General features: G+C 43.4%; 1 protein-coding gene across 2 annotated transcripts in view; it reads right to left on the bottom strand.

The window, feature by feature from the left end:
* The window catches only part of LOC136107338 (sodium-dependent noradrenaline transporter-like), a 68,213-nt gene extending 46,064 nt beyond the window's left edge, over positions 1-22,149 (bottom strand). Inside the window, exons 1-2 of one of the 2 annotated variants that reach the window (XM_071814403.1) lie at positions 21,920-22,149; positions 19,779-20,076 (exon numbers count right to left, since the gene is read on the bottom strand). In XM_071814403.1, the coding sequence (XP_071670504.1) occupies positions 19,779-20,076; positions 21,920-21,949 (328 nt within the window). In that variant the 5' untranslated portion in view covers positions 21,950-22,149. Of the gene's footprint in view, positions 1-19,778; positions 20,230-21,919 lie in introns of those variants that run through there. The other variant, XM_065848325.2, reaches the window with a different exon arrangement.
* Between the last annotated feature and the right edge of the window lie 2,715 nt (positions 22,150-24,864).

The following is a 24,864-nucleotide window of genomic DNA, read 5'->3' on the forward strand; positions in this document are numbered from 1 at the left end:
TATTCATGCTGTTCATATGGAGTGTAGTGTGAAGGCAACCTGCATTCACATAAGCTACTACAGTACCAGTGATACATATTTTAGTAATATTTGTGTCATACATAAGCTGCTTTCTATGACTTTCATGTAGAACTGTCGTATGTTGGAATATTGTACAGAAAAAAAATGTATTCAACAAATATTTGCTACTCTGCAGTCCTGAGCTCTCTTCAATGTTGAAACATAGCTGAATCAGTCTGGGATACTACATTTTGCTTTTGCTATATCGAGTATCTAGAAAAATTACTGTAGTGGGTTTTACTGTCAGATTTCTTGCAAGTGACGGCCTTTGAAGTGCTATACTTACCTCTCTTCAACAGCATTAGTGTGTGGAGCTGACTCACAGACCTCGCTTGTCTTGGGGAGGTGTGGAGTTCGCAAAGCGCTGTTTGGATGATGTCAAGAGCGTGGAAAACGTGGTGCCACAAGTTGAACAGGGAAAGTTCTGTTAGAGAGAGCTAGTCCTGGAGATGTGTAGTGGACAAGCCTACTAAATGCTAGCTTAAAATACGTGTGTTCTAAGTCTGACTAATGCCATGATGAACTGTGAAGTGCACTTAGGCATACTTACTTAAGCATCATCTCTTTGGCTGCGAGTCATTCCAGGGTTTAGTTAAAGGAGGTTTCTTTCTATTTTTTTCTTCCCCCGCCCTACCCCCGCAAGGGTTTAATAAGCTGTGGTGTCATTTTCAGCAAAGAGCAGTTACAGTGTGGCAGGGTTTTATAGCTGGATTACTTTTTGGGTAACTGAATGATTGAAGTATTTTGAAACCCAGATAAATATCAAAGAAAGGGTGCTTAGTCACAGTAAGTCGACTTAATGTTTTGGAGATTTCTGGAAACGTCTTGTTGAGCAGCTTCTGATTAGGTAAAAAAATACCAAGAGTCAGGTATTTTGTAAATGTCTTGATATTTGCTCTTCTCCTCCTAGCAAATATCCAGAATCAAACTTCACGGTGTTCACTGAACCCTTTTGAGATCATGAGCACTTCAGCGGAAAATAAACAATGGTCAAAGTATAATTCAAAGTGCTGTAAATTAGAATGGTATGAAATGCTAATGAACAGCATACATGTGATATACGACCAGCCTCACTCTGTGATTGCACAGGAGCTCCCTCACAGGACTGGTTTGTGTACGGGATCTTGGGAACAAGGTGTTGTTTGGAAGGAGACTTCACGCTGTCCTGCGTGTGTGTGATTCTAATGCCTGTGGGCCAGCAGGGACGCAAACCAGCGTCCTGGTGGGGCTCTTGCTTCAGGTCTGCTGGTATGAATTTGAGCATTGCACCAGACTTCCCTGAAGGAACAGCCTCGCCGTGCCTGCCCGTGCTCGCAGGGGACACAGTGCCAGCTGCGCCACTGCCCACACAACCTGCTCTGCTTTAGTCACCTGAATCCGCGGGGCCGGTCAGATCCGTAAAGCCCAGACAGCTGAACCCCTGCAGAGCTCGTGGTTTGGCCAACATTTCAGACTGGTTTGCCAAGATGTACGTGGCTCTCAGAGATGCGGCAATGCAATCTGTGGGATTGCTGCATTGGCAGCAACGTGCTGCCAACGATTGCACTCCTCCTGTGCGATGGGATGGCGCTGAGGACACAGCTGCATCCCTCAAGGGAATACTGGTCTCAGCAATCCATGATGGTTCCTCATTTCCCTTTAGAGCTAAAATTCTGGAGTAATTAACATCTGTAATACAGCCCTGGTGTAAGAACTGTACTTGACTTGTTACTGAGCCACATGCAGTTGAAAAGCCACAAGTTGGGCTTTGGCTGTTGCAGATTCCTACGTCTCTCTGAAAACAGATCTTGAGACCCATACACATCCGCTAAGGTACCAATGTGTACATGAGATTAAGACAGGCATGTGTTTCGCAGAAAACTGGATTAGGTCAAACCCTCAGCTTCTACAAAAAACATCTGTGTGAAACTTTGAGTGGAAACTTGCAAGAAAGTTTTCTTTTTTAAAAAAACTATTACATTTAATTCATGCGGGACAAAATACGAGACAGACTTTGCATTCCTGCATTCAGTGCCAAAACAGCTTTTTAATTTTGGTATACCAGAATCCACGCAAAGAGCGTCTCCTCCCTCTGCTCTTCAGCGTTCACAGCATCCCGGGGGGTGGGAAGCAAAGGGGAAAATGGACCCTCCAGGTCTACAAGGAGGTCTTGTTTCACTTTTAAATACCAGAAAGAAAGAAGCACTGATGTACTAATGACTGAGAAAAGGTCATTTAAACAGCTGCTGTCATCTTAAAAGGGTTTGTTGATGCACATAGGAGAAGCAGGGCAGGGGTAGTTGAAACAACTTTGAACTATTTGTGCTGGTTAGCCTTCTGCATTTGTTACCATGGCTATTCTGGTCAAAATGTTAACTGGCAGGGAAGTCTGCTAAAACAACAAACTTGGAGCAAATATCGCAGCATATTTTCAGATAGGAGTGGTTCAGTATTTGTGCAGGAAAAGGGTCTAAAAACAAAGATCTCTTAACTTGTGAATTGAAATAGAAGCTAGCCTCTGTAACTGATCAACACTGCTTGTTTTTTTCATACAGAATAAATAGTACTTCAAATAATATCAGCAAACAGTTGACAGAATGCCAGTAAGTTTGCTTGAACAATGAGCAATATTGGTGGAGACTCTGAACTTTGTGCAGAATCTTGTGAATAAAAAAACAGAAGTCCCTAATGCAGAGTTCTTGAAACGCAGATTGTACAAGAGCACCGTATGTAGAAGAACGAGGCAGTTTGAAAGGCAGGCACTTCTCAGTGCGTGGACATCAGTGCTGGCTCTGCTTTGCGGAAGGCACCTCTGGCAGAGGCGACGCTGGGGCTGCTGCGCATTCCTGGGAAGAAGGGGTGGAAGGGTCGACCTAAGCCCTCACTGACCAGCGGTGAAAAGCAAGACGCGTTCTGTGGTACAGCAAAGAGAAGTCAGAGATGCAAAAAAGCACGATGTAAGCTCCGTGTCAAAGCCAGGATGATGATTTTAACAGCAGTTGTATGATGATGCTGAGCCCAGCCAGCAATACATTATAGTACTCAAACCCAACATTTTTGTGCAAAACAAATCTCATGACATACTATAAAATCTTCAGCATCAATTTACACATACAAAATAGAGCAAGTATGCCATAAAATCTCCCAAGTATACAATCGTTTTCATGGAAACTATTTTTGAATCATAAAACCAGTGGAGCTATACCATTGTGAGTGACATGTTTCTTTTGAAGCCCTTATTTAGTTACACCCTTTAACAAACCATTGCTAGATTTAAACCTGTTTATATTTCTACTCTTAATTTGGGCTCAGAGCCTTCAGTTTTTTCCAGAATTTGAATTTTAACAGTGCTCCTTACACTCAAAAGAAAGTGAAAACAGTTTCCAGAAATGGCTTAGTGCTGCGCATGGGCTGATGCCAGCTGAAGCCTGCATTTTCTGTCTTGAGCTGTTAACCCGTTACTGCCTTGAAATCATTTGAAGTGACTTGAAGTGCAGTGTATTTATAAGCTGATCACTGGGTTGTAGCAGAAAGGGTTACCCAAGCCCTTTCATGCAAACCCAGTCATCTCTTTGGCTTTTTGTTACAAGAGTAATGATCTAAAGAAACCCATTAGTAGCTATTTTCAACAAATTAATGAGAGTTAAATATACCCAGCCACGAGAGCAGCATGATTCATTCATAAATAACACCCAAGTCATTGGCTAAGGTCCTATTTATGTAAATTAATGAAAGGGTCACATTTACAGCAGTGTGTAGTTTAAAGATAATCACAGGAACATACAAGAAAAGAAGCCTGGCTTGTGTTGTTTGATAGGAAATTAAAGAATAAGTAAAGAGACATGGTGGGTTTGAGAGAATCTAAATCAGGTTGGTCCGAGATGGTCAGTGTGGCAGTGGGAGACCTGGAGCTTTGCAGGGGGTTCTACCGCTGACCTTCCAATACTCTTACTGCTGCTCACTTAGGAGATTTAGCCATTCCCAACTACTGGCATAAGCGTGACTGCAGAAAGCGCAAATGTCTGCTTATGAAGGTTGCAGTAATTGCTCTTGTTTCCACATCGTGCCTCCTTAGAGCAGACTTGCTGCTGGAGCTGCCTCCTTTGTTTCTAAATAAATTAACTGGCACCAAGGTGAGTTGTGACAGTAGCTTGGTATGTAAATAACACGGAGTTTGGAAGAACAGGAAAGTCTGGCTCCTAACATTCCCGCCCAAATCCATTGTGTTGATTTCTTGGGTTTTTCTTTTTTAACTACCTGGCTGGTTTACACAAGAAATGGGAGAGTAAGTGAGCTGGAATGTGGAGCCATCTTGTAGGCTGTTGTGTTATGTGATTTATGAAACCCTGTTACTAATGTTCAACACGACAGGGTTGTAGGAGCTGTAGTATCCTGTCCTGGAACAGCTGGGCGCAGCTGGCACACCTCTCCGTTCACACGCCCGTCAGGAGGTGCTGGGCAGCACTGCTGCCTCTCAGCACACAGCCCTGGAAGCTTCCGAGAGGGGAAATTAAGAGGAAAAAATACCATTCTGTCATTTTATTAGTAGGAGCATTCTGTTAGTGTTCTTTCCCAACCTTGCGATTAATAAGGGTGACACAAGGAATATATTCACCTGCAACTTAATATCAACAAACCATCCATGTAAGGCGTAGGCTGTACTTGATATGTGCAAAGTCAAGTGTCTGTCAAAATTTACTCTGTTTTATTGGCGGCAGAACATCCATGGCCAAAAATATTTCTGAGTGAAGGCATCAGAAGCTCTTTGCTGTGAGATTGTGGGTCAAGATAAGCAGGTTTTGCTGGATTCCAGCACTAGAAAGATCCATAACAACTCATGTGATAAGTTTTCTTCGAAATGTGTGAACTGAAAAGACTTCTGTAATGTACAGAATATAGTAATGTACGCGAAGGGAAATACTATTTCATCAGCATGTGCTGTCTCTGAAATGTGGGGAAGTCCTTGCTTGGTGCCAGGGAGATCTTGGCAACTGCAGTTTTACTTCAGCTCGGATACAGACTGTTAGTCGTAGTTTTGTCTCCCTTCTCAGACAACTTATCTTCATCTGTGTTTGTTTTGGCTCAGTCAGCTGTAAATAAAAATGAATGTTTTCAAAATTCATGGATCCATCTGATTTTGATGCCAGAATGGATTGTTAGATACTTTGATCTAACTTCTTGTCTAACATGAACCAGAGTTTCAAACAGATACAATCCTGATTTGAAGCTACCAGGCAGACCCTTTGGTTTTTTTTGGTAGTTTATTTCATTGGTTAATAATTTTGGCGTTAAAAAATATTTTAAAAAAATAATTATTTCTAATGGGAATATATCTGACATGGATGGTGGCAGTGTTTTCCATGATAAATTAAAATACTTTGCAATACTTTCTGTTTTCCTCCTATGAAGATGCTTAAGTGCTGCAATCAAGTGTTTTGGTCTTTTTGTAATCTGAAGATGCTGAGTGAATTACAATGCAGTAGTGATTCCTGCTTTTCCGTCTAAAATTCCCATCTTGCAGGTGTTTCTTGGTGCAGCAGGTCCACATACTGAAAGGCTGAAGAGCTATGTGGGCGCTTTCAGTACCCACATTAAGTCATGGTACCCGCTTTCTGAGCTCCGGGAACGCCAAGTTTATATGCCTGAGATGTTCCTCCACCTTACTGGAAAAGAGCCTGGGGCGAGTCCTCTGGGTTCCAGCCCCTCGTTTAGGCACTGTTAGTTCTTGTTTGGTCTCAGACTGCTAACACCCTCGGGGTTGCCCTTGTGGGCGCTGCTCACTGTTTGGTGTAGGTTGTTCAGGGTACACAGGGGGAGACTCATCTCCGAGTTACGCCACCTGCGTTGGGTGCCTAATACGAGGTGACAGGACTGCCCTGGCAGAGCTAATTGGAGCCGCAGTAGTAGTTACTGTACACGGCGAGACAAGTCGTGTTCACTGTGCTCTGGAGTCACTGGCTCACAACACAACCTCAGGTAGAGGGTATTTCTCTTAAAGACTGCTTTTTCGAAAAACAGCCCCAAAGTCAAGTATGCTCTGGAGAGGACCCAGTACCTATTTTAGGCAGCATGAGGTTCGTGCCTGTGCCAGGGTGAAACAAAATGCTTAAGACATCTTAAATCAGTTCTAGACAAGCACCAGGCAGCTTTCAAGAGGATTAATGTACAAACCAATAGGAGGTAAATGCCTTGAGATTCTGCTAGAGAGGAATCGACTATAAACACTGCGAGGTGCAATTAAAATTTGCCTTACCATCTAGTGATTAATCAAATTTTAAGTTGTAGCTCCAATTTTTGGACTCAGTTACCAAAGTGAAGCATTCCTTTTCCTTCTAGGCTTTGTTAGAGATTTATTTGTAATAGCGTAATACTGTATTATCTTAACATTTACAAACTCTCGCACAACAGAATCCTCTGAATTCTTCCTGTCAATAAAGGGTTATGTTCTATCACAGAAGTATGAGACAGTCACATGTTCCTCTCTATAAGAATTCTTAGTAAATCAAAGCCTTCAGGATGAATGTTCTTCCTGATGCCACTGCAGGAAGCAGAATAACCGTACTGTAAACTTCATGTAATGCATGTTTATACAGGGCTTTAAAGTAGAAGGCAAACAGTTACATACATTATCAAGCCATCCTTCATCTAAGTTTTCTGTTAACGCTACTGGGAGGTATTCTTTATGCAACATTTTCTGGTACATCTATATTTCTTAGACATGCTATATAAACTATAGAGTACACATTTCACATTTGAAGTGGATAGTATGCTATCAAGCCATAAAACCCAGCTTCTTATACAAGACAAATGTTGCATCAATTTAATTTATTTGTAAACCTTTATGGCTACGTGTCATGCTCTTAGCACCAATTTTGGCAAATTTACCATTACAGTGATGGCTACTACTGCATTGCTACTCAGAACAACACAAACCCCTCTACTCCTATCAAAGATTGTAGTTGCTGTCAGATCGTGCTAAAATTTTAGAAGGTGCGGGCAAGAGTAGCTTCCAAATGGCTGTGGCTTCTTTACTTTGTACCTTTTTGTTAGCACTGACCACAAGGACTTCACGAAAACTGTCACAGCATTCTTCACAGAAAAGCTTTCCATTTGGAAAGAAATCTGCGTTTGGCCTAGGGTAGTGCTGATAATATTCCATATGCAATGCAGAGCTGCCAGGGGGGTCTCTGAGAATTTGGGCACTATGGGCACAAAGCAAAACTCTTCGGTAGCACCCCTGCAATGGGAGGACCATCAGAACTGCTTCTCCTCAAGTTCCCTTGCTCCAAAGGGCAAACCGAGTCTCACGTAGACCAGCATGAAACCACAGCAGCGCTGCAGCAATCTGGCTGCACTGGCCAGCACCACCCTTCCTTCGCTTTCTGCCCCACTGCTCTCCCTCTTTTGTGGGAACTCATCAGACAGAAGTTCTTATTTACTTTTGAAACCTGAGCTTTATGTTTGTTCCTGTTCGGTGGACTGTTTTCCTAATGGGCTTCAAGCAACAAAGTCAATTTTCCCCACAGTGCGAGCTGTCCGGTGCACACTTCATCACTGCTGTTCTGCACGGGACCTCCTGGCTTGAAACGCCACGCAAGGCGGTGGAGACGAGCTCGGGCCCGTCGTAGCTCCCTGCCAAGGGGGACCAGAGGCCCCTTCACAGCGCGAAGCAAAATCCTCTTTTATCACAGTGCAGACTTTCGCTAGGGCAGGTTGTGGGGCAATTCTGTTCACTGATTACTCAGACCCCATGGTAAATCAGTGTGGCTCAGCTTAGTGTTTTCAACATAGCGCACAGCTATATATTTTTTCATATTTCTAAACAGCTTCTAAATATATAATACCTCATGACTATAAAACAGGATTTAGAAGAAAAAATGCAGGTGATTTTGAAGGTATCCTAATATCTTAATTTAGGGTTAGAGACAGAGGTATTGTCATCAGCCTCTGTATGCGTCAATGAAGGATTAACCTGCAATTTAAGAATAGCCTGGTAACTGTTTTCTGTCACTTTCTGTTAGAGAAGAATTAAGGGAGAGACAGTAAATGATGCCAGCTGTTTTCCTCCAGCCACCACGAAAAGTTCAAAAACCATGGGTTAGGCCCCAGAATAATTTAAAATGTCTTAAAATGTAATATCTTCTAGTCCAATCCTTTTATTTGCCTGCTAGCTTTTAGTCTTGTACTTGCTTTGTATTTTCCCACCTTTTTAATTTAGCCTTGAGAGCTATAAGGAGATTCTTGGTTAAACATTTGCCTCTATGAAACTGTGAGAATAAGAAGCACTTCTTAAAATAGCACTTTGTTTTATTGCTTGAGCCCTACACCAGAGAATGCCGAGGTCATGGTTTAATTCTCGCTGAGTAAATTCAGTTTGTGTAATAACGACCATCACCTATGTAAGTCCTGACATTTTGCTCATTAGGTGAAGTACTGAGCTATTGCACTGAGTGAACTTAGTCAGTGGAAGTCTTCTACATCAGTTTAGCCTGAATAGTTTTTTATTACTTTAGTTTGTTTTCCTTCTCACATAATTCTCAGTCTGGAAATTCTGTCTACTTATGAGCCCTTAAGAGAGAGACGTCTGTTATTTGGGTTGAAATCCTGACTCTGGTGACGTCAATGGAAAAAAAAGCACCCATTTGACTTCAACTGGGTCAGGATTTCTCCCTTGTGGTTTATGAATCTGTTCATTTTAACTCAGGCTGTGGAGCCGTACGTAAAAGAGAAACGAACTGCAGAAACGGAGCAGTTCCCCAAAACAAAATCCTGGAGTGTCTCCAGTCTCACCAACACCTGCCTCATGATCTCATTGACGCATCTGCCTTTCTCTTTAGAGAGGAGACAAAAGCACTGCACAGCACAATGTGCTCCTTAGTGTTGTGGTAATTCTTATAAATAAGATCCCTGAGTACGGCTATAATCGTCCCTTAGCTGGGGGCACCAGCTTTTGAGCCTTCTTCTAGCATCGGTGTTATCGGGCATCTGTTGACAGATAGTCCTGCATGCTGACAAAGATACTTTTGAGTAGCTTCTAAGCTGTGAATTTCATGTTTTGATAATACTTGGCCTTGAACCTTCTAATATCATAGTTCAATACAATTCATTGGTCTTGCTCGCGGAAACTCTTTGCTTTCTGTTAGTGTTGCTGTTGTGAAACAGTGATGCCTCTGCCAGGAGGCGAGGCACTGAGACCTGCTGGAAGGCGCATTACGTAACGGTGAAGAAGAAAAGGAAAGAAAAGAAAAGAAGGCATGGCTTGCTACTGTAGAGTGGGAGCGAAAGTCTGTGTGGAGCTTGTTTTCCAAAGGCAAATCTTTTGAGAGGACTACAGAGAACAACCTCCTAAAATTACGATTTCAGGAATGATTTCCTCCTGTATCATGCCTTGTGGGGGAGACTGTATCTCCATTGTAATGTGGCACTTGTTTAAAAAATGGGTATGTTCGGGGGGTAGTATCTTTTTATCAATGGACTGTCTCCTTGTCATCGTGAGCATGCTGACGAGTGAGCTCCTTGATGTGAATTGTCATACTAAAACCTGCCTCTCATATAATGTCCTAACAAATGAAATGCATCAGGAAATCCAGGAAGGGTCTGCTTGGGATAGTGGGCAGCTCTGTATTTGAAAGTCATGAGCCACTCTGTTAGGTCCTCCAGTAATTTTTTTTTTTTTTCTATAAATGCAGTAGGTTGCTGTTACATGAATTCGCAGGTTAGGATCTACTAAGGTCTGTAAGGATCTACTGCTCCACCTTGTGGTCTGAAAAAAGTTCTCTGTTATTCTGCTCTAGAGCGGTGTGTCAGAAAGTGCAGCCTCTCCCCCTTCCAACCAGAATTGGACTGGAGTCAGTATGATGTTACTTTTCCTCAAGCTATGGATCTTAAGGGCAAGAAATGTGTTGCCACCCTTGGCATGTTTCATTACAGAAGGGAAAACGAGGGTGAGCAAAGTAAAATCAGTGAAGAGTGCTACTCAGTACACATAGTTCACAAGGTGCAGAATAACTTACAAATAGATAGCAAAAAACAAGATACGCAATACTCAGCTGCTTTTTTCAGTACCTACATTAGGCCCATGGTACCAGCTTGTTCGCATGGCCAGTAAGGCAATCAGATAGGGTATATTCTTCCATGCTGCCAATGGGCCAGAAAATCAGCGGTTTCCAGCCTTTCTGCAGACTTGAGTAAAGGTGAATATTACACAATTACCTGGCCACAATCCTTCCTGTTCATCAGTGCCATAAAAGATGCTTCTCAAACAAGAGAGCTGCTATAGCAAGATATGGCTTTTTACTCTGTCACAAACTTCAGAGCTTGGAAATCATACAATATTTTCCTCCACCTTTGAAGAAAAGACTGTAAAGGAGTAATATTCTTCTGTGGAAATCACAGCTCCTGTGGGGTGGCATCAAACTGGTACTGCTCTCCTGATGCTGCATTTCTGCTAGGGAAGCAGTTTGTAACAGAGTAGTCCAAGAGGACTCTATACCTGCGTAGTCTTAACACCACCAGTCTGGTAGTGTTGGATCCTATTTTGGACATTTAAATTAGCGTATATCCTTAAACAATAGCCGAACAATAGCAATCAATTAAGACCTACATTAAGAGCACATCTTCTGCAATCATTCGTACTTTTGGAAGTGAGTGGTTTTGCTCATGAAGCCTTAAAGAGTAGGAGCACTGGAAAAATTACCCTCCTCTATAAAAAGGCTTATTGTACAACAAGGGCAGCTTGTCTTACTGCATACCAGCAGTTGGAACGCTAGTCATAAAAAACATTTATGGACTGGCAAAAGACAACTGCCTGCCCAGTCCTGTCCGAATTTAGTAGCATTTCATCATGGAGTTCCGGACACCGGCAGGTTGGTAGTGTGTTTCGGGTGACTATGAGTGTGAAGAAGTACGGGGCTGACGTGGCCAGACCTCCCTGCTGCCAGTTTCTGTTCCCGAATGGCAGACCCCAGCTCTCACAGCGAGGGACTCTGCCGCCACCTTTGTCATGCTTCAGGAGACAGATTGCAACACTTGTTTAAATAGAGAATAGGGGGAAAGAGAAGGAAGAGTGAAAATGAAACAAAGGATAGCTTTGATAAGTAGTTTAGAGGTTCTTTCCTATGGTCTTTGTGAAAAATATGTCACAAGGCAAGGAACTTAACTGTTGCCCTTCCATTCCCCCATCTCCTTCCCCTTTCTTTATGGATTAAAGGTTTCAAAATCTGTATGGCTAAAACTAAGTATGTTGAATCTATATAGAAGCTAAGATGCTGTACTATACTACAGTTATTTGTTCAGAGTTTTCATGAGGACAGGGATTGTTCAGCATTACTGGAGGTCTATGCACTTTTGGTGCTGATTTCCAGAAGGACTCAGATGTCCATCTTTAGGAAGTCATTTTGAGTATCGGTAAAGCTTTTCATTTGAAACCATTCTGACGTGGCACCAGTGCGTAAGATCTACACAGTTAGCACGAAATCTTGCCACGAAAGGTTCAAGACTTAACTTGGAGGCAGGAAGAAAGAAAGAGGAAGATTAAGAAATTGTAGTTGCAGGAGGGAATTATACGTTGTCAAGACATGAATAACAGGCTACTAACATGGATCCTTTGTCTCCAAATGCCCTAGGAGGGAAACTGAAGGTTTATAATCAGTGTGATATTCCTGGAATCTTTACATACTTTTCATTGAAACTGGATTGGTGCAGTGGAGTTGTCCTGAATACTTCTTTCAACTTGAATAATAATGATTTCTTGTTGTCAGATGTCAAATCAAGAAATCAAGAGTTAGTTGCAAATTAATGATAGCACCTGTCTTTTTCAGTGCAAGATTCCCCCAAATCCATTATCATGGGTTTGTATAATCTATATGAAGGATATATACAGAGGGAATGGAAAGTATGAAGAGCAAGGTAGTACTAGAAGGTCTAGAACTGTATTATAAAGATAATCTATTAAAGTTTGTCTCCTGCCTCCTGAACTACAATATTTTTATATAGATATATCTCTTAAGTATAGAGTTCATTTGGTTATGGTTTTTTGTTTTGTAATAGTGCTGAGAGCAGCTAGGTACAACATCATTTAATAATTACTATGTGGAGTTTACAGTGCAAACTGGTATTAGAGAGGCATGCTACAGATTTTAACTATTTAATCAATTGTTTGACCTGGGACAAAGTCTTTAGAACTGTGAGTTGCTGATGTGCTTCGCATTAGGTGTAGCAAAAATGAAGGCATGAAATATTTTACGTTGCTCTTCAGAAGAGCTCAAAATTCTTTAAGCCATTTGTTTCCATTTTAATTTACAGCAAGAGGTTCAGTAATTTGTGGACTGATTTAATCATCATTGCCCTCACAGACATTGGTTAAAGCTGTATGTTCCCTCTGATCTTATGTGTAAGTAGTTGTATTAGCATTCTGTTTCGTGTCGGTGTAAGTGTGCAGAGTATCTATCTTGAAATAACATCTCTAGGCCACTGGAGCTGTATTCACATATCCACTGAACTGACAGAGAGGTTTGTGATATTTTGCCGAAAGATGAAAGGCAAATTCTGCCCCAAAACCATGTAGACCATGTCTCAGCATCCTTACAGATATTTTGGTTCCTTCAGTAAAGAAGGGCTGTTGGCTGCTACGCTCTTAAGATGGCCTTTCTATATTCCATTGCTCCCAGCAAATTTAATAAAGAGCTGAAAAAGATGTGAGAAAACATAGTAGAAACAGATGAAGCTGAAGTGCCTGCTGTTTCAGCTTGAATGAGTATCCAAAATCTGAGATCCCTAGCCAAACTCCTGTATCTGTTTTAATAGGTGTTAAAGATGAACAAAGAAGGTTTCCTAATGCTACTTTCAGAATTTACTTGTCCGGGAAGGATATGTATCCTATTTGAACAACTACGGATATTTCAGCACTTCAGTCTTGAAATAATTGAGAAGGGCATACAGGAATGAAGGAGGCAGTGGTGATGAGGAAGAGCTTAGGCAGAGGTCTTTCATTTCCAAACAGTGGAACTAAGTTTACCATAATACTTATTGCCTTTTCTGCCTCTTACTTCAGAATAAAGTGCCTCTGAGCGATAATCAAAAGGTGTTCATTCAGCGTGCCTAGAATGAGGTATCACTGCTTTTGTGAGAACAGCTCATTAGGTTCACACCAGGTTTTTTACTCTCTTGGTATTGTGGAGGAGCTGAGGTAGAAAACCAGTTTTGGTGGTTGATTGGAGCACCCCTTAGGTCAGTTCTGAATGTCCCACATTAATCACAGGATGGTCTTCTTAAGATGTAACCGCAAGATAAGTACCATGAATCTTGTCTAGAGCCTTTCTGTGTTCGTCTATCTCTAGGACCTTTGTAAAATTGTCAATCTGAGGGTTGCTAGAATTGTTCAGGGACAAATAACTTCTCCACCCAGCCACGTATTTAGCTAGCAGCCCATATAGTCTACCACTTTTACACTGTTTCCTGACATGTTACCCCAGAATCAGAATTTTAGAACTAACGAAAGCTTTGAGTGAGAAAGATTCAGTTCTTCTTTCTCAACTATTCATAACGCTTCATGTGTAGCAGGTCTATGACATAGGATCTTACAACCCTGCAGACATTATAGTCCCAAAGATGTATTTTGCAGAGCCAACAAGACACATAGAAGAGGGAATTTCAGACAAGCAGCTGGTAAGTGGCGTGTGAGCTACCATGCTAGTGAACCCAGGTGACTCCATGCTCTGCATACAGCAGGTGGTTAATGGCTGCTCAGGGAGGGGAAGGAGCAGCGATGGAAGTCATGCGGGAACGGGGAGAGAGCAACTCAGCTGCGAGCTGGCCACCGAATCCAGCTCTGGGGAAGGAGGTGCTGTCACACCACGCGACTGAACGATGTTTCCAATGTCACACAATGCCCAGCAGCCCAGAGCTCATGGCCACAGTGGGGAGATCAGCATAACAGTTTAACCTGTCTGAGGTCACTGGTTCTATGTGCTAATGGGAACTGAAACCCCCTTATTAGGAAACTAAAATCACTAGATTTGCATCCAAGCTTTGACTGATTGATGAGTCAAACTCTTGGTGTAGGCTTTGCAGTCAGATTACTTCAAAATTGGTTTATTATTATCGTGAATGCTATTTTGGAATGTAAACTCCGATATTACAAGGCAAAGGTCATCCACCTTTGAAGTGTAAAGTGCCAGATGATATTCTTTCTCAAAACAGAGATGAAATTTGCTGTCAGACACTTGGCAGAAGGCCGCGGGCAGAGCCCCGCGGAAAGGCGAGGTGCTCTGGGCGAGGTGTGCGAGCCCGGCCCAGCGCTGCGGGAGGTGGCGCTCCCACGGGGCTCGTTCTCAGCCTGGACAGCGCTCAGCGCCTGCGCTCGCGGGGCCCTGCCTGGGGACGTTCACATTCGGTTTGTGCTGCCTTTGGTACCTGTGGTGTGGGTCGCTCACAGGTTATGGAAGTACTGTTCTTCGAAACAAACTCTTCTAGAAATACTGTGGTCTGAAAACATTTTAAAAATGCTTCAGAGTGGATTAAAGGTGTATATTCAGATAGCTAGAGAACTGTTAAAATACTTATCTGCAGCTATTTGTAAATTCATGAAAAGCTTAATCTGATTCGTATGATACACTAAGTCTCCAGTGACTAATCCAACAATTACATGCTTCCTAATAAGTACTGTGAACATGACTGACCTTGCAAGTATTCTGTCTCACCAAAAAATAGCTTTATGTTGTTAAAGAATTTTTCCACAAATTTCAATAGGAAATATTAATTTTACCTATGCAGGAGAACAAAGCAAAAATGAACATCAATACTAAAAGTATCTTGTCCAAAAACTACAATAGTTTTGTTAACTAAGACTGAGCATCATCCTCCCCCACTGTGAGCACATCAGTTAATCATACTAGGCATTACTCAACTTCATTTGGCATCAGTAAAATTTTAGATGTAATCCAAATATCAGGGCAGAACTTGCTGTAAGTTGATGAGAGTCTAATTTTAATACTCTACTTATTTGTTAATTCAACATAGCCTCCTATAGAACTGGAGAGCACTTGAAAGGTTGGATATGTTTAAAGACTTGAGTACGTTGATGTTGATCACTTACAGACGGACTCATGCAGCTAGGGAGTCTCTCTTTAAAAAAAAAGAGAGAGAAATGGGCTCTTGCCAGAAATGAGTTATAATGAGGATATAGCACTTATGAGAACAGCCAGTAGAAATGACAGTAGTTGATGATTTCTCCATACCCCACTCCTTGAAACTCTCACAAATGGACTGCACAAAAAGTACTTGATTTGCTACAAACAGTGCTCTTTGTGTTGTGAGGAGCAGTCAAATACATGTGAGCTGTGGTGTTTATTGATCAGCCAAAGTGACAGGGCGATGTTTGAGAATTCCCCCTTCTGTAGTGTTGCCTCATCTGCTCAATGAGAGCTTGCAAAATTTTACCATCTGTACAGAGTCTCCCTGCCACTTTTAAAGCAGTTTAGAGCACACAGTGGGCATATCCTGCTTCCAAGAAGTCAGTGAGGGCGAGATCTCATCCAGTCTGTTCATACTAAACTGTTCTGAAAGTTTTCTGTGGCCCGTTTCTTGTTATAATACAGCCAGGGGATCTGCCTCCGTCCTTGTAAGGCAGGCAAGTCCTATGGAAATAGGTAACTGATAAAAAAATAAACGCTCTAGCTTTTCAGATCTTACTAAGGATTGGGGATTTTTTTTTTTTTAATAGCAGAAGAATGCTTCCCAAACCCACAGTAATTCACAGAAGGGTTACATTCTACCATCTATCTTTGTGCAGAAGTCCCATTGGGGTCTCTCAGCAGGCTGCTCCCAAAACACAGATGTTTCTGGCTGTTCATTCAGCATTTTAGTGCTGCTGGATGATTCTCACTCTCTAGCTTTTACTGCTTACTGGGAGCTTGCTAAAATGCGATTTTTGTTAGTTTGGTTGTTTTTTTGTTAACACCCTCGGTGCTGTTTCCAATGTTCCCAACATTAAGAATCTATATAACTACCACAGGGTGGTGTATGCCTCGTGTACGCAAAACTCACTGAAGTAAACTATTGGGAGTTTTCTGTGTGTGGAACTTGGAGATCTAACCCAAAAGCCTGTGCATCTACTTTTTAACCAGGAAATGTCCCTGGAGCTTATCAAAGAAAGCAACTCAAGGATTTGACTAGTAAGGTGGGGGTGTATACACATCCACGTCCTTGTAAAATTAATCTTTGAGGGAATACAGACAACAGGGTGTATTTATACTTTCTTTCTGAGTTCCTGCAAGTTCTCACGCTTTATTGAGAACCACCTATTTTTACAAGCATGGAAAGGCCCTTAGTGTGGCTGCTGGCATCTTAAATTAATCATAGCCAGTCCTAGGAGCATAACAGTCCATGTCACCCATGTCACTTTTTTTCAGATGTAAAGGGGGATGCCATTTTCTGCTGCTTCTATGTTCTTGACGCTGTTGTTCAACATATTTAAGAACATTTGTGGTTGTAGATTTTGTGGGTGTAGATTTTGGAAGGATAACAGAATTTCTTTTTGCTAGATGGCACAAGCTATTCTGAAAACAAGTGTTAAATACCTTAGTGGCCTAGGACTTGTGGCATTGCAATATGCTCTCTTTCCACTGCCTGTTTGGTATCCATCTGTTGAAGATAAACAAGTTTGTAACCAACATCTGACTGTCTTTGTCTAAAGTCAGCTCTAAATTGCTGAGGCTGAGTAATTGCTGAGGCTTTCAGAATAAAGAGAAGCTGAGGGAGGAAAAAGAAAGGAAACCTTTTTCCTTCTGCTGATTTACTTTATACATGCAACTTAGTTCAAGTTTAATCTCTTTTGGTGCTTTTTTTGCTTTATCTAGTAGCTCCTTATAAACATCAAAAGGCAAGCAATAATCGTATTGTCAGCATCTCGTGAAACTTTTGTAAAGAGCAAGTCTGAGCATGCTGTAGAAGTATAGAAACAGCACCTGAGTTTGTCTCTTCAGCTTTCTTGGCAGTCCAGTGGAACTACTAAGAAAATATTAAATTTTCTCCATGTCTATTAGTGTTTTATTTTGATTACATCTTGTTTATGGAGATACATAAGCCATCAGCTATATGAAACTGACTGGATTATTATTTTGAGATAGCAAAACTTGATGTAGTGCTAAAAAGGTTCCTCCTGCAGTAGCAATGTGCAGAAAAAAATGTTTAACAATATCTGTGATTTTGGGCTGGAAGGATAGCGATGAAATGTAACAGTATCCCCTGCATATTGCCTCATGTTCTTTGCTCTTGCAGGAACATTTACCTAAGCAAACAAGCTCCCAAACCCAGTTTGACAGAGAAAAGAGACTGAGTAGGCTTGAAACTCAGTACTTTTAGAGCATCAGTCTCTTACAGGAGATTCTGCAAAACAGAATGGATATATATATATATATATATATATGTCAAACATGAGAGGCAATGGATGGAAAATTTTTAAAGATAGTATAAACACAAGTTTTGTAAAGTGAAAGAAGAGAGCTGTTATCTAGTCCCTGGCTGTATTTCCATTCCCTGCTTCTCAGTGCAAGGTCTGTCCTAGAAATTGTTATATACTGGTGGCCACACTCTAACAAACAGCATGGAGATAGAAAAATTATATCTAGAGCTGATCAACCTTCGTTAAGTCAAACACAATTAAGTTGTAAAAATTAGTTTGTCCACTTGTTAGGCACAGCTGTGCATCTTTGTCCAGCTCAGCTGGCTGATGTCCTCTGTGAGAACACCTCCTTAGGAAAAGCTCTTTGCTGATGGCTTTTGGCCTTTGGGATTATCCCATCTTTCATTCTATGGTAAAATAAGACTTAAATGCCAGTAAAGGATGTTGTGATATTGGGTATGTGTTTGGGAATGACATCCTAGGTTTTGACTGAGATGCTTCATACTGCAGTTTGTTTTCTTTTGAAGAGCAGAGTAAATGAATGTTTTATAATCTATGTATCTATAAGCAGATCTCAGTCATCCTATAGACTTTGATGGCACAGGGCCTCCCTAACTTTGCTTGTAAAGCTCTGATTTCACTTTGATAGTATGTAAGAATTGGTGCAGACTTTTGACTGAGAAGGCGCCCGTTTTAGCTGTGAAGTAGTCAGCTCTCTCTCCAGTTTGCAAGTATTTGAATTACAAGATGCTAATGAAAACCCAGGTTTCTGTAGCTGAACTAACAAAAGGTTATACATAGAGACTAAACAAAATGAAACAGAGCTGCAGACTGCTACCTCCTGTGCTTGAGCTAGCAGCAAATAATAAAGGAAGCAGGTTAGGAAATGAAGTCACCCAAAATATGATTGAAAAGAGTTCATGCACTCTAGCTGTCACCTTAGGGAGTATATCTCTTTCCCTAAAATTTGCCAGGTGACCTGGAGATCTGGCAATGGTGCGTACGTACTGAGTGGTGTGGATGCTGCTACACCTGCACCTGGCACCGTGGAAGCCTGCGGGGTTCATGATGCATTGTGCTGCTGCAGAGTGAATTGCTAGAATTGTTTCTGGACATAAAGAAATAAGGATGGGAGCAATTTTTCAATATTAACTACTATCTCCCCTGTCTGGTTGGTGAGCAGAGAGATTTTCTGGCTGCCTCCCAAAGTTTTGGAGGTACTAAACGAGACCAAGTGTTTCAGTATCAGCCTGGTGGCCTATTAAGTTCCAAGGCCGGGTGTAATTCCATGTTAATTGATAGGGATTTTCCCATTCTGCATTCTTCTTTTGACAGAAAGCAAGTATTTTTTGCTGCAAGTGTGAACCATTACCCTTTATCACCAGGCATCCACGTTATCATGACATACATAACTATCTTACAGAGCGTGCTTTCTCTCTAGCACTTCTATCTGTATCCTTCACCGTTCACACACACAGTCCTCCATCTGCTAGGCAGGATCTGTTCTTCCTAGGTGTGATTTGAAAGCACCCCAGGCACCTGCCCGGCTTGCAGATGGTGTTACTCCATCACAGTGTGGAGTCATCGCTGACAACACAGCGTATTTCAGGGAGATGAAAGGGGATGATGGAGTTAAGGTCTTACTGAGGATGTGCCAGACAATCTGAGCTAACTGTAATTATTGAATGTCCTTTGTTGTTGTTGTTGTTGCTGTCATAGCCAAACTGTGCAGGGGGTGAGGTTTTGTTTGTAACAAGTCTCCTACTTTTACTTGGTGGGGTGGAAGAAGCCCCAAATTGCAGAACGGAGGGCAGAAATCCGGATCCTACATTAAAACTGCCCCCAAGAAACCTTTCACTGGTCCGGCGCTAACTTTTTAGATGCCGTTTTTCTGCTCAAGTGTGTTTGGTTTATTTTTTCTTTCCCCCTGTTGATGCTATTTTTTTGCGAACGAAAAAAACTCTGTTAAACAGGCTCAAGTGACAGCAAAAGGCAGATACGCCTGTGCTCAAAACTAAGTTAAACTCCGAGGGCTGTGCGAGCAATCTTTACCGTGGCAGATTTGCGCTGCAGGGCGGAGAGCGGCGACCCGGACCGAAACGCTCCCGGGGCCCGGCGGTGCCCGCGGTGCGGGCTGGCGAGGCGGGCAGTGCCGGTGCAGTTCCGCCGCCGCTCCTCCTGTCGCCAGCCCGAGCCGCTCCGGAGCACGGCGGGGAAAGCCCCGGCGCTTGGCTTTCCCCCTGAAACTCCGGGAAGAAGGAGGGGCTGCCGCCCCTGCGGCGGTGCGGCTTGGGGGTTCGGGACCGGGGAAGAAAGACCTCGCAAGCGCTGCTCTTACCCCCTCCATTTTTGTAGCAGAGGTAGGGAAATCGCCAGACGTTGGCCAGGTCCACGGCGAAGCCGATGACGGAGAGGAGAAAGTCGATCTTCTTGCCCCAGGTCTCCCTGTCCTGGGCGCCGTAGCGCGGCGCGGGGGCGGCGGGCAGGAGGCTGCTGCTGGTGTACTGCACCCCGTTGTGCTCCTTTACCAGGATCAGCTCCACGTCCTTCTTCGGGGGCGGCGGCCCCGGGCGCTCCGGCAAGGGGGCCACCACCGACACTTTGCGGTCGGGCTGGATCTGTTTGTTCATCCTTGCCTTGAACATCCAGAGAGAGCGAGCTGAGGAGGGGGAGCGGGCGAGGCGGGGAGCGCAGATAACGGAAGTGCACTTCCCGCTGGAGGCGACTCCGCGCTCCAGCCCGCCGGTGTCAGCGCGGCAGGAGCGAGGCACGGCCGTAATAAGAGCCATGCAAATGAGGCGGGAGAGGGGGGACCGCGGCGCCCGCCGGGGTGCCCCGGGGAGCGGGGCTTCCCGCGCCCTTCCTCCGCGGGGGAGCGGCCGGCAGCCGGGCGCGGGCGCACCCGGGGCAGCGGACAGCGCGCTGGAGCCTCCCGAGCCGTGAGCCGGCCGGAGCCCCGCACTGTCCGGCCCCGCACCTTGTCCCCCAGCGGCAGCTCTACCTTAGACAGGTAGGGATGTCCCGCCGCAGGCTGCGGGCCGCTCGGAGCTGCTCCTTCCCGCCAGGCACAATGCGCATCCCCGGTCAAGCAACCTGACAGTGCCGTTAGCAAGTAACAGGTAGAGAGCTAGTTTGGATTGGCCGCTTCCCTTCTTTCCTGTCCGATCTGCATTACAGAGGCAGCTTTCCTCTGTCTGATACTGTGGCTTTAGTTAAATAGTAGAATTTGGCTTTAGACACCAGAACCTGCTGGGGTACAGGTTGAATGATAGAGCTGGACACCACTAATACTGCTACACCAGGACTGATGGATGCCTGTTTTTTTCTTTCCTGGAAATTGTGGGGCTCGTAGGATTCAGTTGTTAGGTTGAAGAATTTGCGGGACATTGATGATTTGCTGCTATTCCGGATGGGACTTGGGTCTTTTATGTGTAAAATGAGGAAAGAATTAGCTGGCAGAACAACAGTGATTGGTGCCAAAAGTTGGTAAATACAGCTGCAGAAGGGAGTTTTCAGGGGCTCTCCCTGTTACAGCTGTGAACAGTAACTGCAAGTTCAGCATCTGTTCAGGGAGTGACATTTCAGCACAAAAAGCTGACACTTGCTCCCCCTCCCCAGTGTTAAACAGCTTCCCTTTTGCCTCCATCAGTGCACATCGGTCAGATTGCAGAGGATTCTCAGTGGTGTTACAGCCTATTGTTCTTATTTGCTCTGCCAAGGCCAATAATACAGTATTAAAATTGTAATATATGAAGGGGTGCTAGTCAGAGTTGGCAAGGAATACCAGGTTCCTCTGCAAACTTGGAATGTGAAAAAGAATTCCAACCCAGAGTTAAAGCTTGCATATCGGCATCTTCTCCTGCTCTCTTTAGGCCACAGACTACAAAGATGCTAGTAAGACAGCTATTGACAATTTGTAGATTTTCTGCCTTCACAGAGAGCTCTTGGTTCAAGCTCTAAGAGCCAAGTTGTGGCTTATTAATAGATCCTAAAGCCCTCGTCTGGGTGAAGTGTTTGAGCAGTGGCTATGCTGTTTCAGGCCAATTGCATGCTTAAAACATGCAGCTCATAAGTTGCCTTTCAGTTACTCTGTGGCTTCCTGTCCTCATCTTCTCCAAATATACCTCATAAACGCATTTTCTCTATTCTTTTTGACACCTCGTGCCATACATGCTGCAAGTTCTTCCCCTGCGCACAGTCATTCCATAGTGCCCTGTAAACAGTCACTGTTCTCTCATGCAGAACAACGCACGATTTAACACTCGTGCACAGCTACACTGCTGTCCCCTCCTCGTACCACCCATCAGTCCCAGCCACCAAATGCGTCAAATACAAACATGCAGTGCCCCCAAATATGCCCACGCTCCCCTGCGCTTCAGGATGCCTGCATGCCCGCTCTCCCGTAGCAAATAAAGGACAAGCTCTGTTCTGGGCATAAGGAGAGCCTCTGCTCCCAGCTGCAGAGCCCTGCAGACTCACCAGGTAGCACTGGGGATGTCTCTGTCCCATTCCCTGGTACCTATGGGGAGGGGAAAGATGACCGAAGGGGGATTCCTCCTTCTTGCTTCCACCACTCTGGGACTGCAGTCTCTCTGGGAGCTAAAGCTGTAGCCTAGCCAGTAAGGAGCTTTTTAAACCTGGTTCTTCTCTCTCCACGTGACTATTACTGCCTTAATAATCTGCACAGACTTCCTACGCTAGACAACAGCACTCCCGTATCGCTCCTGGAACAATAAGGCCTTGCTAAGGAACGCCCTTTTTCCCACAAGGTCTCAATTAGCTGAGGCTGATCATGATGTCTATGGTGGGAGGAATCTAGAAAGCCCCCGCTTATTTCCTGAGAGGATTAAGTCACCATGCATATATATAAATATATATATATATATGCCTTTAGTTCTTGCATGGAAAGTGTGCACAATCTGGTTAATGTAATCTCTGTTGCACCCTCAAGGTAAGAAAGTCCTCAATTGGATTTTATAAAAAAGTTGCTTAATCTTGACTCTGTCTGGATCTTGTTATGCCTAATAGAGCCTGACAGCGGGTAGAGTTCAAGTCAGAAAGGGGAATATTGTATTTAGAAAGCTCAATGGAGCCAGGCAAGATGGCAGGCTGTCAGTGATATTCCACTGTTGACTGGGAAACAGGCTATAATTTCCTTTAGGAAATAGTCAGGTGTTGCTAGGTTAGTCATCAATTATTCAAATTCTTGTCTGTCATCCTCTTTGCAAGGTATAGCAGAATATACTGTATGCTGTAACAGTAAACTGGGATTGTCACTCTCATGTGTTGGTGTCTATGAAGAAAAAAACACCCCAATGAATAACAATTTAGTGTGTGCTTCCAGATCTCCATTTGCGGCTGGCGTGAAGACGTACTGTGCCTGTTGGCAGCAGGGTTTGGATTCTCCGCCTTCAGCAGCACAGCCCTCTGCCACTGATATTACTGAACTACAGGAGCTGGCTACTGTCCTCCTGTGAGCCAACTTTTGAAAAGCACTGTATCAAACAGCATTTAGATATGTTGGAACTCATTTACAGTTGGTGTGTCTGAAAGAGTCTTCCTTCATGTTACACCTGATACACTTGAGGAAAGAACTTGGCAGTTGAGCCAGACAAAGCAGTGACTCAGAGGGCATATCATTGCTTTATAAATAAATTGAGGTAACTGTCACTGAGAAAAAAACACACCACCACCACCATTTAAACCAAAGGACCAGGAGAATAGCGATAAACTTAGCTGATAAATGAGTTCTAACTATCAAAGCAGTGAATACAGTGGGAACTAAAGGCCTGGGTTTTAGGATATTGTTTTACAAGCAAGCTTGTATGCCAAAGTTGCTTGTGAGAGCTGGGATTTGGACTTGAGGACCCAGGACACCAAGTTTTTGTTATAATCCCGTATATAATGAAAATAATAGAAAGGGGTAGGGGATATACACGCCAGCTATTTAATTTCGTATCCTGGTACATCCACAGAAAATCCAAGCTCATTCCGGCCTTGAGGCTCACCGGCACTGAAAGACTAAACATTTTTCAAATGAAATACATAAACTGAATGAAGTTAGGTTTGGTTATTCCGTGATAAAAGAAGCTCAAGGAATAGCCAATTGCTGTAGGAACTAGGACCAAAGTAGAGAACAGCCTTCTGACAGAATCAATGTTAAAACAATTTCCCAGTGACAGGAACATGGCAGTGGCGGGGGTGCCCATCTTTCTAGGTTAGCAGGTAACGGACACCATGCTGCAGACTGTATCAGACACCTTTGGATGACAGTAGGTACGTCACCTCCAGCCTCCTGGACCAATACAAGTGGGTTGGGCAGTTTTGCTTCCTAGTATCTCTGAAATCATACTGCCATTCCAAAAGTAGTGTTTCTTTAGTATTTAAAGCTTGGTGGTGTGTTGTTAGCAGGCTGTTGTCATAGTATCTCTTTCCTAGAGCCAAATAAATGCGTCTCTTTCACGGGGAGGGCCCATTGGGGTTGGTCCAGCCCTGCATTTTGACAGTCATTGTCTGTCATGCTACAAACTGTCTTCAGACTGAGAATAAATATTAGAAAAGCACTCCAAATGTTTTGATATTCCATTTATTGAAGAACGCCAAGTTGTAGGGGAAGACGAGGTATCTCCGTGTTTCTTATGATAATAGCATTTGTATCTTTCTTACTAAGTCGCTTGAGATATCACAAATACGTGTCTCCCAAGCTCATTTTACCTGGAATCTGCTACCGCTGGTATCAGGTGACCTTCTTCAAGAGAACCATCTGTGTTACCCAAGCAAGCTATCCTCTGGTATCTTTATTGTTTCGTCATATATAAAATATTTGTGTGTGTGTGTGTAGAGAGGACGATGGGGAAGTCTAGGAGGTTAATCCATCATTTCAATACTGCTCCCTCTCTACAGGTACACCCTCTTCACCTCACTTTGGCCTCTTCCTAGCTTACTAGCACTTATTATCTTTTAAAGATTATAAATATACTTTGGAACATTTCACACCAGCAATGGTGAAATTTCAGCTCCAACAGTATTCTTTCTCGCTATCTGTTTTGAATTACTAGCTCTTTAACATCAACTTTATTTTATCTCAGAGGTACTTGTATGAGAGCAAATTGCAAAGCTGGGTGTAAGAGGCACGAAACTGTGAGCAATCCCAGTTTAATCCTGCCTGTGCGTGAGGTGCACCCTGTCCTCCTCCGCTCGGCCTGTGGCGGAGAGAGTCCAGGTGCAGGGTCCAGAATGGATCAAGGGCACACACTGACCTGGTCTCTGCTTGGTACAGTCAGAGAACCAGAACGCTTGGGTCTACTGTCATCCATCCTCTTGGTTCATCATGTCATATGTGCATGTGATATTTGTCTTCTCTAGCTGGAATAAACATTTCCTGAACAAAAATGGCATAGATTTCAGATGAAGTCTTAACAATA

This window comes from Patagioenas fasciata, chromosome 13, assembly GCF_037038585.1.
Source record: "Patagioenas fasciata isolate bPatFas1 chromosome 13, bPatFas1.hap1, whole genome shotgun sequence".
NCBI classification, from domain to species: domain Eukaryota; kingdom Metazoa; phylum Chordata; class Aves; order Columbiformes; family Columbidae; genus Patagioenas; species Patagioenas fasciata.